Source organism: Tinamus guttatus, unplaced genomic scaffold (genome assembly GCF_059628265.1).
Source record: "Tinamus guttatus ecotype Peru unplaced genomic scaffold, ASM5962826v1 Tinamus_guttatus_pri_ptg001089l, whole genome shotgun sequence".
Classification (NCBI taxonomy): Eukaryota; Metazoa; Chordata; class Aves; order Tinamiformes; family Tinamidae; genus Tinamus; species Tinamus guttatus.
This window is the reverse complement of record NW_028289623.1, coordinates 751,049-769,128: the sequence shown is the minus strand read 5'-3', so window position 1 is coordinate 769,128 and position 18,080 is coordinate 751,049. Positions and strand designations below refer to the sequence as shown.

At 50.0% G+C, this 18,080-nt stretch overlaps 1 protein-coding gene across 1 annotated transcript; it reads left to right on the top strand.

The window, feature by feature from the left end:
- Positions 1–5,091: 5,091 nt before the first annotated feature.
- On the top strand, positions 5,092–6,051 carry LOC148590788 (olfactory receptor 14C36-like). The gene has a single exon (XM_088538582.1). It carries the CDS (start codon positions 5,092–5,094, stop codon positions 6,049–6,051), a length of 960 nt encoding a protein of 319 aa, XP_088394708.1.
- Positions 6,052–18,080: the final 12,029 nt, after the last annotated feature.

Below are 18,080 nucleotides of genomic sequence, written 5' to 3'. Positions count from 1 at the left end.
CTATAGCCCAAATACATGCAAGTGTAAGCTGCCTGAAGTAGAGGCAGGACCACATGAAGATATGCAAACTGTCACAGGCCAGAAATACCATTGGAATAGTGGTCAATGGAAGATGAGGGAGGATACCTTTTGTGTGAAGGAACAGATTGGATGTGTGGAGCTCTTCCTTGGAAGAGGCAAGGTTTGAAGTGAGAGCTTATGGGTGAGCATCTAAGGATGGAGCTCTCCTATTTCTTGTCAGTATAAAAATAGTCTATGGATCACTGGCCCTGGTTCTTGTTGAGCGGACTTTAATTCCCCTGTCACGTCCTGTAAAGGCAAACTGCAGGGTGCAAGCAGTCTGAGAGGCTTCTGGAGGACATCCAGGAGAACTTTTCTGCACAGCTGCCAGATGGGCTGATAAGGACGATGCTTTCTGGTATCTGGACATTTCAAACAAGGACAAACCGATCAGGGATGGGATAGTCAGTGTCTGCCTTGCCTCCTGTGACCATGAGAATCCAGAGTGCCTAATGCTGAGGGGAGTGCAGAAGGACAGTAGCAGAATAGAGACTGGGCTTCAGAAGAACCGACTTCCTGGGCTGCTCAGGGGACTGGTGGGAGATTCCAGGGGAGGCAGCTCTCAAGGACATCAGAGCTCAGGAATGCCAGCAGGTCTTTAAGGACAGACCTGCCAAGCATAAGGATGGCCTATTCCAATACTCACTAAAACTATCAGATAACTCAGGGCACACAAACCAGCAGATAGCCCTTGGGTAGACTCGTTACTTAGCTCCAGGCTAATAGGGCAATGTAGAGGAGAAAAAAGGCAGAGGCAAAGGCAGAGGCATTTAGAAATATTGCCCAGCATCACATTACAAGGACAAGTGCGGGGTCCTGCACCTGGGGAGGAATAACCCCAGCCACCAGTATAGACTAGAGTTTGACCTGCTGGAAAGCAGCTCCGCAGAGAGACATTTGGGAATCCTGATTGACAAGTAGTTAAACATGAGTCGGCAATGTGCCCTCGTGGCCAGGAAGGCTAATAGCTTTGTGGCCTGCATCAGGAGGAGTGTTGCCAGCAGATGTTGCCCCCTCTCCTCAGCTCTGGTGAGGCCTAACCTGGAGCACTGTGTGCAGTTCTGGGCTCCGCAGTACAAGAGGGACATTGAGGTTCTAGAGAGGCTGCAGCATAAAGCGACAAAGACGATTAAGGGACTGCAGCATCTATTGTATGAGGAAAGACTAAGCGAGCTGGGCCTGTTTAGTCTGGAGAAGAGAAGACTGAGAAGAGATCTGATCAACATGCAGAAATAAGAACCGTAGGGGTGCCTGTAGGGAGGATGGGGCCAAACTCTTCTTGGTGGTGGCCAGTGACAGGACAAGGGGTAATGGGTGCAAGTTGAAACACAGGAAGTTCCCTCTCCATGTGAGCAAGAACTTCACTGTGAGGGTGACAAAGCCCTGAAACAGGCTGCCCAGAGAGGTTGTGGAGTCTCCTTCTCTGGAGATCTTCAAAACCCACCTGGATGCCACCCTGTGCCACATGCTCTAGGTGTCCCTGCTTGATCAGGGGAGTTGGACTAGATGATCTCTAGAGGTCCCTTCCAATGTTAACCACTCTGTGATTCTGTGAACTTGCTGCTGCAGACAGTGCCCATCGTTTCCCTTACCATGTCCTCAGAGTGCAATTCAGCTGAGTCTACATTAACTCACCCATCAGACAGCGAGGGGAATTACTGCAGCACAAACAGCCTGGCAATCATAAATTACTAAAGCCACTGCTCTTGGTACACCATGCTCGCTCAGGCACTGAATTCATTTAGCAGCCTAAAAGATCTTGTTGGACTCCCTGGTCCAATGGCAGCTGGCCACAAGTCTCTGCTCCTTGTACACGTTCGCCAGAGAAGATCATGCTCACAGCGGCACAAATTCATGGTGCTAAGTGCTCCATCTCCCTCCTCTTGATTAAGGAGGTGTCCTTCTCCAGGGCTGCAGAGCTCCGCAGGTGTCAGCCCCTCCACCGGGCACCCTCAGCAAACCCTCTTGTCTCCGCCACTGCTGCTGGGACAGGAGCGGCCTCAGAGCCCGTCCCCAGCCATGGGCCAGCGCTGGCCTCGCAGCTGCTCTGCCAGCAGGGACCTCCCAAGGAACTGCCCAGCCAGGTGCCTCTTGCTGGCCTGCCTGTGACTCAGCAAAGAGCAGAGCTCACGGTCACCCTCACAGACATGTATGGACCTGCTAACGCCTGGTGCTGTCCAGCCAGAAGCACAGACAATGTGAACCCCCTCCCTAGCAGTAGTAGTGCCAGGTGCCTGCTGCTGGCCTCCCAGGTGCTTACAAACACTGACTTGACCATCAAATGACTAGATGATCTCCAAACGTCCCTCGCAACCAGAGAAAGGTGCCTTCTCTCCCTCAAGGCCCTTTGAGCTGTAGGGATCTGCCTATCCCTCACCTTTATTGTGAATGCTGCTCTAGTAGGATAGAAGGCATCCAGGGTCATTAGAGATGACCAAGAAAATTCCTAACCCAGCCTCCCGCTGAAGCTCTATCTCCAGTGATTCCATTAGGACCTTTAGGCCAGGAGCTTGCAAGCAGACCATGTGCATGCTTAGCCTGGTAAGGGGAATCCCACCTGCCATGTATTTGTGGAGTTCATGAGTTAGCTGAATCCTTCTCCAAGCCTGGCGCTTCTGAACAGACGTGTGGAGCCCCAATAAGCCATCTGAATAAGTCATCTAAATCATATATGCACCATGTATCAACAAGCTCCCTTCTTATCCCTGTCTGGGTGTCCTGCCTAGTTAAGAGATGTGAATCAGGACTTCCAGGGGGACATTTCTAACTTTGGTAGATAATCATTATCTGATGAAATAAACTGCAATGTTGGAATCTGTATCCCTGTACTCTTTAGAGAAGGAAAACAGGTTACTCTACTTGATGGAACATATCCCAGAGGGAGGAATCCCAAGGGACAGAGTAATTCATGAATTCAGCTGGGCTGCAGTTCGTGGCAACCTGTCAGCCCTGCCCAGAGACAGACGTGTGCAGGAGCAGCTCCTGTGCCAAGAGCAGCAGGGCTGCGGGCACTGCCTGCTGCTGCAGACAAGAGAGGAGATAGGACAGAGAGATGAAAGGCAGCATGGAGTGGGAGGACAGAGGAGAGCTCATGGTAGGAGCAATCTGTGACATGGTAAGTCGCTGGCTGCAGGGTAATGCTACTGATGTTTCTGGAGGGGTCTGCAGCACCCCTCCCAGCTGATGACTTTTTTTTTTTTTTGAGGATTGTTCTCCCGGCTTCTACTTTGCATACAAGCAGATGCTTCAGAACAGAAACTCCCTGTCCCAGCATCACAAGGTCAGGGCATCACGGCTGCTTCTTCTGGAGCTGGTACAAGACAGTGAAGGCAATGTGGGCACATAGGTTCTTCAGAGCACTGTTCTTCAGAGCAGTGTCCATGCGCCCCAGGGTGCTGTGTGCCCGGTGCAGTGATTCTGTGAGGATCAGCACTCAGCCTGCCAGGGCGCTGCAGGGAGAAGCTCTGGGTGGGAGGAGAGATCCTCCCTGGGCAGGTTCATTCTCCTGCTGGGAGGCTGCTGTGTGGGGTCAGGGCTGCTCACAGCTCAGCCTCACCCACACAACATATCTGGAAGGTGCTTTTCAAGAGGACACACTTGGGAAGCTTCTATGAAAGGGAAGGCAATATCCAGAGTCTAGGATTTTGTTATCTTTGACAAGGCAGCAAATGAATGGGACATTTTAGCTTTAGATGCCTGAAGGAGAGTTCTGCAGTGCTGCTCTGAGGGATCAATACATCTGCGAGGACCCCAGAATATTCTTTCAACTGCCTTTTCACCTGTGGGCAGCAGCAATTTCCCCTTTGCAGCTCTCCTCCTTCTCCTTGTGCTTAGTCTCACTCTGCTCTCAAGGGAAAGGGCTCCAGGGCATTTCTGACCTCCTCTGCAGTCCGATTTCCAGAATAGCAGAGCTGCCTCTCTCCTGCCACATGCCCATTTCCCATTGTGAGGCACAGGGTCTGAGAACCACTGCCCTGGGAGTCCACACTGTCTGGGAGGTGCAACCTGGTCACGGTGCTGCTCTGTCTCTCTGTCCTCCCTTGGCAGCAGTCACAGTGTTTCTCCTCATTTCCCTGCCTCTCCTTTCTGCTCTTGTCCTGGCAGTCAGCTGGGGCTTCAGCTACAAATTCAGATACTCACCCTGAGGTCCTGCCATGGAGGTGTCTGAAGAGGGACAATGTGCCCAGGGTACTGGGAAGTGTCATTGGAGGAGCTGCAAAGGGGTTGACTCTTCCTTTAGGAGACCCTGTGACTGTCAGGACACGTGACTGTCTCTGTTGTCCTGCTGGGGTTGTGAGCTGCCCTGCATAAGTGGACTCAGTGCACAGAGTCTTTCCAATGTCAGTAGCAGCGTCCTGTTCTCTCCATCACATATCCACCTTAAACTTGGAGGGAGAGCAAAGTTAAACAAGTGCTTTGAAACCAGTCTTCTATGATCTCAACAGAGTCCAGGTTTGTCTGGAGGAACAACGCAGATATACTCAACAGCACTCCTTACTGTTCCCTAAGCAGCAGAGAGCCCATTTCCATCTCCAATCTGCTTAATGGTCACATTTAGAGGAATAGAGACATCTGTCTTTATCTGCATGCCAATAAAGACACGCAAAGAACCTGACCAGATATGGTGGCAGAAGCTAAAAATCTCCAAAATAAGAAGTTCTAAAACAGAATGCTAAAACCCCCTGCTGCACCCCAAACTCCTTGGAAGTATGTGTGGGAATGTGAAAAGACCCTTTATCTTAAAGGTGGATGTCCTGTGACATCAACTCCAAAAAGGAGAGATATCAAGAACCAGTCCTTTATATACATTGGCGTAGAGTAACTCAGGCTCCGTCTCCTGCCAGAACACTCAGGTGGAACAGAGACTGAGGAGCTGACTGAAGGTGACAGTGAGAAGAAGAAATTACTGAGAGTTGGGACAGGGTCGAGAAGCATTTGTATGAAAAATGGAAAGTTTATTTCAGAGAAAATTCTTCTAAGCTAATACTGCCTTTTCTTCCCTACACAGTTTTCCTCAGCCCAACAGAACAGATGTCCAACAGCAGCTCCAACAACGACTTCCTCCTCCTGCCATTTGCAGACACATGGGAGCTGCAGCTCTTGCACTTCTCGCTCTTCCTGGCCATCTACCTGGCTGCCCTCCTGGCCAACGGCCTCATCATCACAGCCGTAGCCTGCGACCACCGCCTCCACACCCCCATGTACTTCTTCCTCCTCAATCTCTCCCTCCTCGACCTTGGCTTCATCTCCACGACTGTTCCCAAAGCCATGCACAATTCCCTGTGGAACACCAGGGCCATTTCCAATTTGGAATGTGCTGCCCAGATATTTTTCTTCGTCTTGCTGTTTGGAGGAGAATTTTCTCTCCTCACAGTCATGGCCTATGACCGCTATGTTGCCATCTGCAGACCCCTGCACTATGGGACACTCCTGGACAGCAGAGCTTGTGTCAGAATGGCAGCAGCTGCCTGGGCCAATGGTTTTCTCAATGCTCTCCTGCACACTGGGAACACATTTTCCCTGCCACTCTGCCAAGGCAATGTGGTAGAGCAGTTCTTCTGTGAGATCCCCCAGATCCTCAAGCTCTCCTGCTCAGACTCCTACCTCAGGGAAGGTGGGTTTCTTGTTGTTAGTATCTCTTTAGGCTTTGGGTGTTTTGTTTTCATTGTGGTGTCCTACGTGCAAATCTTCAGAGCTGTGCTGAGGATCCCATCAGAGCATGGCCGGCACAAAGCCTTTTCCATGTGCCTCCCGCACCTGGCCGTGGTCTCCCTCTTTGTCAGCACTACTCTGTTTGTCTACCTGAAGCCCGCCTCCATCTCCTCCCGATTTCTGGATCTGGTACTGGCTGTTTTTTACTCAGTGGTGATTCCAGCACTGAACCCCCTCATCTACAGCATGAGGAATAAGGAGCTCAAGGATGCCATTAGGAAAGTGATTTCACGGACCTTTTTAAGCAGTGGTAATTTTTCCACATCTCTCCACAGATGACTCTTTCTCTATCCCATAACTGGATTGAACATTGTTTCTTCATCTTATTTTTATTATGGCTTTTACTAGTGATAATAATTGTTATTGTGTTAATATACAAGTACTTGTATTCATTCCCCTTTTTATAGTGTCTGCTCTGTCTCACCTGATACCCTCAATTGTGTTGAATGCTGGACAAGGACTGGTTCCCTAACAGTATCTCTGTAATAAAGTAATTTCTATCAGTACAGTGTGTGAAAGCTGGGCTTTTCCTCCAAAGCTAGTGTCAAGAATAGGCTCAAGGACTTGCATCCCTCAAGGGCCTGCTGAACAGGATTCTCCATGGGTTCAGCAACACAGAGCTCAGAATCATGTAATGATCTTTCAGAGATCAAGGGCAGTTTTGGGAATTCACCTATCAGAGTCCAAGGATAGTGGAGAGGCTGAATGGTCATGGATTTACACATGCACAGCTCTCCTACGTATTAAGGCACAGTGTCCTGTGGTTGTTCTCATGGAGGGGAAGCTGGCGGTGTCAGGAGAGCACACAGATCCTCCTGGGACAGCATATGCCTGGGATGGCCTGTGAGTAGAGCCTCATAAAGGCAGAGGTCCTCAAAGATGGAGTTTCTTAGAGGTTAAACACTGGGTATATTTGCAGGCAAAAGAGGACTCTGCAGTCTCAGGAGAGGCAGTGAGGACTCAACTGTCAGGAAGAAGGGAGAATGGAGAGCCCTCTGGGTCACCATCTATCAAATACCAGGGGCAGGATGTATAGGCACAACTGGACACAACGAGCACCCTTGGAAATGCTCTGCAGTCCAGGTGCCCTGCACTGTGCAGTCATGTGCAGTCCCCCGGAGGGATTAGAGGTCGTGATACCCATTTGGTTGGGTCTGACTCCTACCCCCGGTCACAGGGGCAGTGAAATGTCACCCTTAGCCACTTTATTCCCCCCTCTACCCCCTCCATATCCTTCCCGGCTCTGGATCTCTTTGTACTGGCCATTCGGTAGTCAGTGGTGCCTCCAGGACTGAACTACCCTGTCTACAGCATGAGAAACAAGGAGCTCAAGGAGGCACTGAGGAAACTTCCTCATTGGGTACAATGTCAATGCCAAAAACTGTCCTGTGTGCAGTCACTTGTCATTCCCATGTACTTGGCATGAAACATGTGCTCTTCATTTATTTCTTTAGGAATTCTTACTCTTATCTTCCTGATAAAATAATAATAAATAATTATTTAAAATAAAATACAACAATACAGCAGGAACAAAAGGTGGACTAGGGAAAATATGGGCCTGCTGCTAAATGGGCCAAGAGTCCTGGCGAGAGAGGACACAGAAAAGGCCGGCTTTGCTGCAGTCTTTAGTGCTAAGAGTGACCCTCAGGAATTCTAGGCCCTGGAGACCATGGAGAAATGGAGAAAGGAAGACTTTCCCTTGCTGGAGGAGGATCTGAGTAGCACTCACTTCAGCAAACTGGACACCCACAAAACCATGGGCTCTGAGGGGACTCTCTTGCACTGTTCAGTGCCCACGTCTGACAGAGCTCCATGAACTGGAAGAAACTGAGTTCCTCCAGTTACAGTGCTTGTGGCTCTGGCCCTTGGCAAGTGACCTTCACGCATCAGAGACTCTCTGGGCACCTCCTGACAGATACAAAAAGGGGCTCACATTGGAATGCTGCATTTATGGCACTGCATCTCGCACTGCTTTCATGCCTCCTGATGGTTAGCTTGCTTCCCTTTACTTCTTCTCTGTTTGTCTCACTGCACCACTGCATGCGTCACGATCACATCTCAAAGTGCACAAGTGGCAATTTCTCCTCTGGTGTTATTCCTGTGTTTCACACCTCAGACATCTTCACTCGCCACCTGCATGGTCAAAGTGACAACTGGGAATAGAAGAAGCTGAGCGCAAGGAAGGACCTTGCTCTACCTTGCTTGGTCTTGTTACAGGCATTGCCTGGTTCAGGCTGGGCTGCTTTTTCTTGAAGAGCAGCAAGAGAAGAGGCATCTTTCCCTTCTTTTAAAAGTCATCAGGCAATAATTCGCATCCTGCTTGTAACACACACTTGCTACTCAGGGCCATAAAGGGCCAGGGCTTGGGGCATGCAAAGGAGCACAATGAGAAAGAGCAGCAATGGCATAGCTCTGGGGCAGACTGGGCAACAGAAAGAACCAGACGCCACTGGAAAGAATGGTCTTAATGTGCCTTTTAATATTAAGGCAGTACAGAATGATACATTTAACAAAATAAGCTTATTACACACTCGGTTTTAGTAACGACAAAATAAGCAAGGTAATGCATCTAACCACTAGTATACGACAAAGAGAATAGTGATGAAAAGATACATCAGCAATTGCCTAAATATGTTACTGTCATACAAATCCGTAGTCGCTGGGGAGTCCCTGTTGCAGTGAGGATTTGGAGAACCTTCCCGGCAACTGGGAGGTCTTAGGTGGTGCATCCACCCGTGAGGTCTCCAAAATCGTGGCAAGAGTGTCCATGTTTTACAGAGCCAAATCAGCAAATCATGATAACTTGCATTTTGTTTGTGAGCGGTGACATCTGATGTGGCATACTTTCCCCATCATGTGGGGTGGGGATCTGGTCAGAGCCCAGGCCTCAGATGGGAGGGTTCCCTTCAACATCAAAAACAGTCGCACGAGAGCTTAAAAAAGCGACAGTTTAATAAGCCTCCGTGCAAGCTGGCACGAGCAATTCCACAGGTGAGTGTTGCGCACTGCAAAGGCAGTGCCGTATTCATCTCTAAGTCAACCACGACTCGGGCCTGTTGTTCAGGCCCTGGCACTTCCGCTCCTCACGTTCCACTCTGTCATGACACACCAGGTTATATTCATCCCCACATTGTGGGGCTGCCAAGAGATTTCCTTGGTAGTGGGAAGCAGCATGAAAAGAGGAAACAGGACCAAAATACAGCTTGGGAAGCTCAGATTGGGCAATAGGATGAAGAAATATCACTTGAAGGGTAGAGCAGTCTGTCACCACCAATGGTTCTGTGTTTCAAGAAAAAACCACTGAGGATGAAAAAGCTCTCAATGAAGGGAAGGAGAACCTCTTGTGAGAACTTGCTGGGGAAGCAGATTGGGTATCCATAGTCTGCAGGGACACAGGTGCAGGTCTAGGATGACCTGTGGTAGAGATGGCCAAGGGCGCTGCCAAGGCCCCAACAGAATAGAGGTCTTTATCTTCTTGACTATGGCTGTTGTGTCTGTCACCGAGGCCTACCCCGAATCATCAGGACTTCTTTGCCCCCTTTATCCCTCTGGGGACCCTGGGAGGTGTCGTGTGTTTGTCCTGCACTCAACATTGCATACCCTCACCGAAACACTGATGCCACGAAGAGACTTGGGCAACACATAGAGGAAAGGATCTCCCTTTCCAGGGTTTCTCTGCCTGTGCTTGGCCAATGTGTGTTGACAAAACACATCAAGGGTGTATTCAGCATCAGAGCCATCTGAGCATCTTCTCTACCTAACTATTACCAATGATTATATTTTTTAGCTTAAACCAGCCCCTGGTGAGTTGTAGTTAATGGCCTCACTGGGATCCATTAATGCTCTGCAAAACTTTAGGGTTTCCTTCTGACTTTGACTTCTTCACTGATTTCTTCAATCTCCTTTCAATAGCTGCAATTCATGGAGTCAGCTCCAAGTACTGCATGGAGCTCATTAAAAAGCAAAAAGCCCTGATGCACTAGGACTCTCCCTGCAATTTTCTTCAAGTATCCATGGATAATTGGAGAGGTTTCAGGAGTGTAGCTTAAAGCCGAAGACAACAATAATATACATGTATTTCATCTTTTTAAAGTTTTCTATTATTATTCTGAAGAATAGGTGACAGCACACCATCCAATTCATAGCCATCCAGAGTGACTCCTAATGAAGGCAGCACATGTAGGAAAAGCAGTGTCCCAGAGATCAGGCACTGTATGCACAATCTTTCTCCCCACCTCCCCAACCCCACCATTTCCCTCATCAGTCTCTTGGGAATTTAAATCACTCCTGTTGAAAGCCAGCCTTAGTCCACCTAAGTCTGTACTCAATGTTATAGCTCACCTGCCCCAATTCTCACATGCTTTACTTAGACAACAGGCTGCCAACAGGCACAGGGGGATCTTCTTTTAGTTCCAAAGAAACAAAACAAAACAAACAAACAAAAACAAACAAAAAAAAACCAAAGGATAGTTTCATGGAAAATAATGACACTCTTTGAATGTAGGCTAAGTCCATATAATCCATATATATATTAAGGACTTGGTTAATAGCGCAGACTGCAGAAAGACAGAGCAAGCTTTAACCTCCCTAAAGGGCAAACCAGCTGCTGGGTCTCTGAGTGAACAGAGTATCAGGTGGAGTCACAAAGTGTCCAGATAGAGCCCTAAAGGAGATGTTAGAAATGGTCACTTTAAATAGGACATGTGGGAAAGAACCCCAGCATGCAGAGCTAGGCTCACAGCATCACTGATGAGCTGCCACAGACTTAACCCAAAGAAGTCCTTCCTTTGGCAGTGACTTGGAAAGCTGCATCTCTGGCAGGGTTGCAGGGAGATGGGTATTCTCTTCTGTGACATGGCTCTGCTGCAGAGATGAAGAAGAGCACGAAGGGAGACTGCAGGGATTTTCCCCAACTTCATCCACTCCAGAGCAGGGAGCTGGTCACCTCACAAACTGCTGATGGAGGCAAATGAGATGTGGACTGATGAGTGACATGGGGACTGCTGGATCAACACCCGCAGCCTGGATCTCAGTTCTTGTTCCCAGGGATCCTGCTGCTCTCCACCAAGGCTCCCAGCTTCGGGAGCTCCTTCCCAAGGTGTCACACAGAAACTGTCACTGCAAAGACCCTGCGGATACCGGGCTGTGGCAATGGCTACTCAGGGCTGGAGGTTGCCACAAGAGTCCTGCCTGAGGGTCCCACCTTGCTCAGGGGACAATGCGGCAGCCAGGACTCCTGGAGATGGGGCTTTACCAAGCCCCAAGGCTCCCGTGGGGCAGCTACAACCCTGTGGATGCTGGGTCAGAAGGAGAGAATCCAGGGCAGGTTTCCCTGGCACTGGCTGCCCCTCTTCTCCCCCATGCCAGGGTTGGCAGTGCTGTCCGCTCCCGCAGCGCCTCATTGGGCAGCAGCCGGGCCCTGCGGGGCTCTGCGCTGCTGAGATCATCTCCGCGGAGCAGCTGCTGAGCCCGGGCTGGGCTCCTGGCGGGGAAGGGCTGGGGAGGCCATTGCTGCCCTGGAGGGCAGGGCCAGAGAGCTGGGCGGGACGGCGCTGTGACGTCATGTCTTTGTGAGTGCCTGATTGGCCGGCAGCAGGCAGGCAGGCGTGGGCGGTGGGTGGGGGGTCTCTGTGGTGAGAGGAGCTGAGAGGGCAGCAGTGGTTCCTGTGTGGGGAAGGGGGTTGAGGAAGCTGCTGTCTCTGAAGGCCACAGGGCATTAGCAGGGGTGTGGTGGGTTTGCACCAGTGAGGTCACCTCCATGTGAGCAGCTGGGTTTGGGGTTTAGGCTTTAGGGTTGTGATCAGTGGTGCAGAGCCCAGGTGGAGACCTGCAACTATTGGTATCAGGAGTCAGTCAAAACCTGTTCAGTTTATTAATGAGTGACCTGAAGGGACAGAATGCACCCTCAGCAAGTTTTCTGAGGATAGAAAAGTGGGAGGAATGGCTGATAGTCCAGAGGTCTGTACAGGCGTTAAGAGGGACCTGGACAGCCTGGAGAGCTGGGGGTAGAGGAACCTCATGAAGTTCAACACAGGCAAGTGCAGGATCTTGCAGCTAGGGAGGAATAAGCCCATGCACCTGGACAGGCTGGGGGTTGACCTGTTGGAGAGCAGCTCCACAAAAAGGGATCTGGGAATCGTGGTTGGCAACAAATTGAGCATGAGCCATCAGTGTGCCCTTGTAGCCACTGATACTGGTGGTTGAGGTCCGACGGTACTCACAGTGCCCCCACAATATTGCAATCGCAGGAGATGTCTTTGGGTGGCCACTAGCTCCAGGCTGTGGTGTTTCACTGCGGGTGCAGGAATCTCCCTCCACTGCCCCTTCCCTGGGCCTCCTGGGACCCCACTGCCTCTCTGTGGATTGCAGAGCCCTCCTTTCCCCATGTGCACCTGGGTTTAGTGCTCTACCTTCTGGTCCCTGCACTGTGAGTCATCCCTGTTTCGTTAAAGCTGCACTCAATGCCCACTCCCAGGCAAGCACTGTGCCTGGACATCCCCTGGGGGTTCTGTCATCAGCACAGTCATGTGTGGGGCAGCCTGGCACAGGCAATGCAGAGACCATTGCCTATCTGCAGTGGTCATTGAGAGATGAACCCTAGATTGAGGCTAACAGATGACCCTGGAATGCTGAGGTCATCCCCTGGATCTCATGGAGTTCACAAGCAGAAGAGCAGGCCAATTTGTGACTGCACACCCTTGGGCATATTTTTTGATTCCAGTTTCTAAAGAGAGGCCAGATTCAGGACCATCATAGGGCAGATCCCCTTTTATTATGGAAATGTTATTCTGGAATCCAGCTGTGGCTTAAGGGAGCCCAAGGACTGGTCCTGCCTGTTCTTCCAGCGTTCGAGGGAAAACAAGCCTATCTCTACCAGGTTAGGAGAGTTCCTGGGCCATATCTGCAGAATAAAGCATGGAAGGACAGCATGGAAATGAGGCAACTCTAAATAGAGAAAGTCCTGCTGCCCTCCTAGAATGTGTCTTCAGGAAAGATGAACTGCTACAGGAAGGCTGCCTCTAGACTTTCCTTCAATGCGCTCATGTTTAGTTTTGTGTGTTGTAGGTTTGCATGGATCCACGGAAACGTGTGGTGACACTTGGTTGCCATTTCTCTCCTATTAGAGAGATTTGAGATGACACTCTTAAGCATAGCCGCGAGAGCTGAGATCTCCTAAACAACACTGGACCCCTGGTCTCAGCCCCCCTGCCCTTGTCCCGCCGTGACTCTGTACCCCAGAGGTCCCTTGGTGTCAGTGCTGGAAAAGACGCTGCAGAGGGAAACTCTCCTCCCTGCACTGGGCACATCCAAGGGAGCTCATAGAAGCGGCTCAGAGAATCCTCCCTCTCTGCTAGCGAAGAAGGAAGCCTGGCTTCCTGCTTTATCATGGTCTGTGTTTAAGTGCTAAATGAGAGATTCCTGTGCAGATGTGACAACCACTTGTTGCCTTTCAAACGGCATGGCGACCTGGTTCAGGAACGGCACGGCGACCACCCCCAGGACGCTCGGGTCATCAACTCGCTAACAGCAATGTGGTGGATGGCAAATGGCGTTTATTGATGGGTAACACAGTGTTATATAGCTAAGGTTTACAACGTCACATCCGCCTGCTTACATCATAAACTAAACGCTATTGGCTATTAGGGGCTCTACCTTTCCGTACAGCGCGATGTCTTCCGGCTGCCAGAACATAACTATCTGCAATATTTCCCCCCTCCCTATGCATAACAAAACTAGCTAAAATACAACTATCTGATTCTTACTTATTCTTATTACTATCTTATTATTATCTTATTGTGATCACTTATCTTACTCTTACTTATTGTTATTATTATATTATTCTTTTCTTATAATTTATAATAATCTTAAAATTATATATCATAAGCTTGACATAAAAACATAACGCACAAAGCGTAAAATGTAGGGCATGACAGGTAATACCGCGGTATAGGAATAGGGTGTACCTTGGGATAATTTGGGGATAGTACTGAGTGGATATATTCTTAAAGCAGTTGTTGGCGTTCTACTAACATGATGTTAACCTTCTCTAGCCGACTCTTGACAAATGACATGAGCTTATTCAATATACAGGGTCCAAAGATTAGTGTCATCATGATCATTGTGATCGGCCCTACCAAGGTAGATATCAGAGTGGTTAACCACGGTGAACTGGTGCACCAATTTTCGTACCAGCTGTGTTTGGAACAGGGTTCAATGGGTGCTAGTTGGCAAGTCGTGTTATTATTTATTATTTTAATAATAAAAATTATTAAAATAATTTTATTTTATTTATTTATTTTTACATCCAAATGTAAAATAGAGAAGTAAAAATGAAAGAAATAGATCAAATACAGCCTCGATACCAGATATCCTGGTGAGTGAATGAAACAGTTGTTACCACTGACCTTGTACCCACTGGATGAGTTTCCTCAGTGCCTCCTTGAGCTCCTTGTTCCTCATGCTGTAGATGAGGGGATTCAGGGCTGGAGGCACCACAGAGTACAGAACAGACATGACCAGATCCACAACTGGGGAGGAGATAGAGGGGGGCTTCAGGTAGGCAAATGCTGCCGTACCAATTAACAAGGAGACCACAGCCAGGTGTGGGAGACACATGGAAAAGGCTTTGTGCTGGCCCTGCTCAGAGGGGATCCTCAGCACAGCTCTGAAGATCTGCACATAGGACATCACAATGAAAGTGAAACACCCAAAGCCTAAACAGACACTAACCACAACAACTCCAACTTCCCTGAGGTAGGAGTGAGAGCAGGAGAGCTTGAGGATCTGGGGGATCTCACAGAAGAACTGCTCCACCACATTGCCTTGGCACAGTGGTATGGAAAATGTGTTCACAGTGTGCAGGAGAGCATAGAGAAAGCCACTGGCCCAGGCAGCTGCTGCCATTTTGACACAAGCTCTGCTGTCCAGGAGGTTCCCATAGTGCAGGGGTCTGCAGATGGCAACGTAGCGGTCATAGGCCATGACTGTGAGAAGAAACAACTCTCCTCCAAGAAAGAAGAGGAAGAAAAATATCTGGGCAGCACATTCCGAATAGGAAATGGCCCTGGTGTTCCACAGGGAATTGTGCATGGCTTTGGGAACAGTTGTGGAGATGAAGCCCAAGTCGAGGAGGGAGAGGTTGAGGAGGAAGAAGTACATGGGGGTATGGAGATGGTGGTCACAGGCTACGGCTGTGATGATGAGGCCGTTGGCCAGGATGGCAGCCAGGTAGATGGCCAGGAAGAGCGAGAAGTGCAAGAGCTGCAGTTCCCGCGTGTCTGAGAACAGCAGGAGGAGGAACTCATTGAGGGAGCTGCTGTTGGACATTAGCTCCCTCCAGGCATGTGGGAATCTCTAAAGAATAGAAGACATGGAGAAGTTTTTGAAGATAAAAGCCCTAAAGTCATTCAGTTATCCGACACCATCCTCCATTACCTCTCTTCAGTAAGAGTATCTTAGTGCATTTTATCTTGTTTATCTATTAGTCTTGTTCTCATCTGTCCTGTACTCATGTCTCCTTGAGCTAGAGGATCATCGTGTTCATTATGCTGCCCTCAAAGGAGACCAGGCTCTGCTGAGAGCAGAGGTGTGCACTTTCAAAGCGCCCATCTCCAAATTTCTCACCCTTTTTCCACACACCTAAGGGAGGTCTCCACAATCTCCTTCTAGCCAAAGACACACAGGGCTCATTTCAGCTGCTCATGGACAGCCTCCCACCACCACCTCCATACCCTCTGCATCTCGGCAGCTTCCTCACACATCGCTCAGATATCACAGATAGGCCGTGAGACAGCGGAGCCTTTCTGGGGGACAGGTGGCAGCCTGGCAGGACACCACAGGGAAACAGCAAAAGGAGCGTTAGCACTGAAGACGGGCTCTCCTTAAGGGAGAGTCAGTGCAATTCCTAGGCTCACAGGCTGCATTTCCAGGAGCTCCACAGGACAAAACGGGGCTTGGGAAATCTCACTCCCATGCAGACTCCTCTGTTCCACAACTTGTAGCATCAGTGCCTGAACTGCAGCTGAAAACATCCAGCTGCAAAAAGCTGAGAGCAAGAACAGGAAAAGCATGGACAGGAGGGGAAACAAGGAGCCTCACCATCAATGTGCTGCCGAGGGAGGCAAGGAGAGGGACAGAGAGGCCTTCTGGAAAACTTTCACTTTACCGGCTGGGTATGTCACCTCTCCAAGGGGGACGTCGCAGGGCAGTCCCTCTTAGCCCTTTGGTGGGGCGGCAGGCAATGACCTGTGGCAGGAGATCTGCCCCTCTCCTCTGCTGCAGGTCTGGCTGCAGAGGAGGCGGCTCCTGCCCTGCACCCCCTGCCCCTTCCCTGCCCATCTCTGCTGCCTGCAGCTGTCCCTGCCACCAGCTCTTCCTCTATCCCAGTGTCCTGTCCCCGCCATTGCTCACAGATCCCATATCGTATCACCCTCTCTGTGCTCAGTTCTGCCCTACAGAAACCTCTGGGCAATGTCCAGGGGGAGCTCTGCAGTTGCAGATCCTAAGGAGTCAGTCACTTTAGGTCCTATGAGTCCACAAAGACGATATGGATGCTACCTGTAGGCTAAGGTGGGCATGAAGCAGCTTGCTGAGGCTTCTCACAGACCTATTAATCTCTAGGCGTGAAGATCTAGGACACCCAGTTCCCTGTCAAAAAGAGAAAACTTGTTCCTTCATTCCCCCTGCAATATTAAGGAGGCTGAAAGAGCAGAGAGAGGAAGGAAAGCTCCTTCCCTTTCAAGTGGCCCTTCTGATCTTGCTCCTGTAAAGGACCCCTCGCACATGCCCTGTGTATGAGCTGGAGCTGTGAGCAGACTTCTCTCTGCAGCAGCCTCTTAGCAGCAGAATGAACCTGTCCTGACGGGTGTCTGTCTCCCCACGCAGCGCTTCCCTGCAGCGCTGTGGGGAGCACCCTGGGCAGTGCTGCCCCTCGCAGGCTGCAGAGTCACTGTCCCGGGCACACAGCACCCTGGGCCTGGGGGATGCTGCTCTCAATCACAGCCCATGCAGAGCTGGGTGCAGACCATGGCTTCATACCCCGCATCTTCCCTAAGAAAAGGGAGCAGGATGCCCTGTCCCTGTGAGTGTGTGGCAGGGAATCCCTGCTCTGAAGCATCTCCTCTTCCTGCTAAACCCTGGATACTTCAGGAGAGAGACATTTAAAATCTCAATCCGTAATTACATGCACTGAGTTCAGAAGAGCCCTCCAGGAACCTCAGCAGCATTGCCCTGCAGCCAGAGACTCACCGTGTTGAGGTCTGGGAAGGTTGCTCCCACAACAGCTCTGCTCTGTGCTCCCACTCCACACTGCCGTTCACCTCTCGCTGCCTTCTCTCCTCTGCTGTCCGCAGCAGCAGGCAGTGCCCGCAGCCCTGCTGCTCTTGGCACAGGAGCTGCTCCTGCACTCGGCTGTCTCTGGGCAGTGCTGCCACGAGCTGCATCTGTCTCCAGTTGCTGCTCCTGAGCAGGGGTTCAGAAATAGAGTCCCAGCTGAATTCAACAATTTCTCTATCCCTTGTGCTCATTACCCCTGGGAAGTTATAACTGGAATATACTTCAACACTCCCTGATGTTCCATCTCTAAATATTGAAGGAAGACTGATGCTAGAAGGGCAATTGCTCTCATCAGAAATTTTCCACCTCTTATTTCCCAGAGTTGGAAATATCCTGCTCTGAAAGCCCTCATACACATCTCTCAGCTAGGGAGGACACCTAGATAGGGACAAGAAGGGAGTTTATTTAACCATGGTTCAGATATTGATTCCAATCTGTCAATATGGATATGTCATGCTGGTTTAGAAGCCCCTGGCATGCAGTGGGATTCAGCTCCCTGCCCAGAACTCCACGAACATAAATGTTGTGGGATTCCCCTTTCCCAAGCTGAAGGATGAACTCCAACGATGACTGCATGGGAGGTGCTCGTCTAAGCTTCTGCTGTAACCACATCAGATGCAGGGTGGGAGTCAATTGCCTGGTGACACCAGGTGACATCTGAAGAGACAGGGTTGTCCCAGGCACGGGCTAGTGTCTATTGCTATGATAGAGCAACTGTGATACTCACATCTTTCTAGAATGCCTTGTCAGGGCCTGGTGGGCATCTTCCTTGGCCATCTGAAATCGCACTAGATGCTCACTAGTGTTAGAGCCACACTCACTAGGAAGCTGAGACGTGGAGATATTAACAGTGTAAACTGTGACTGTAATTCATTTCGGACACTTGATTCAGTGACACTGAAGTAGTCCTGCAAGGCCTGGGATTTTTAGCACATCTGCATGGGCAGGAGCTATGAGGAAACTCTGCCTTTGTT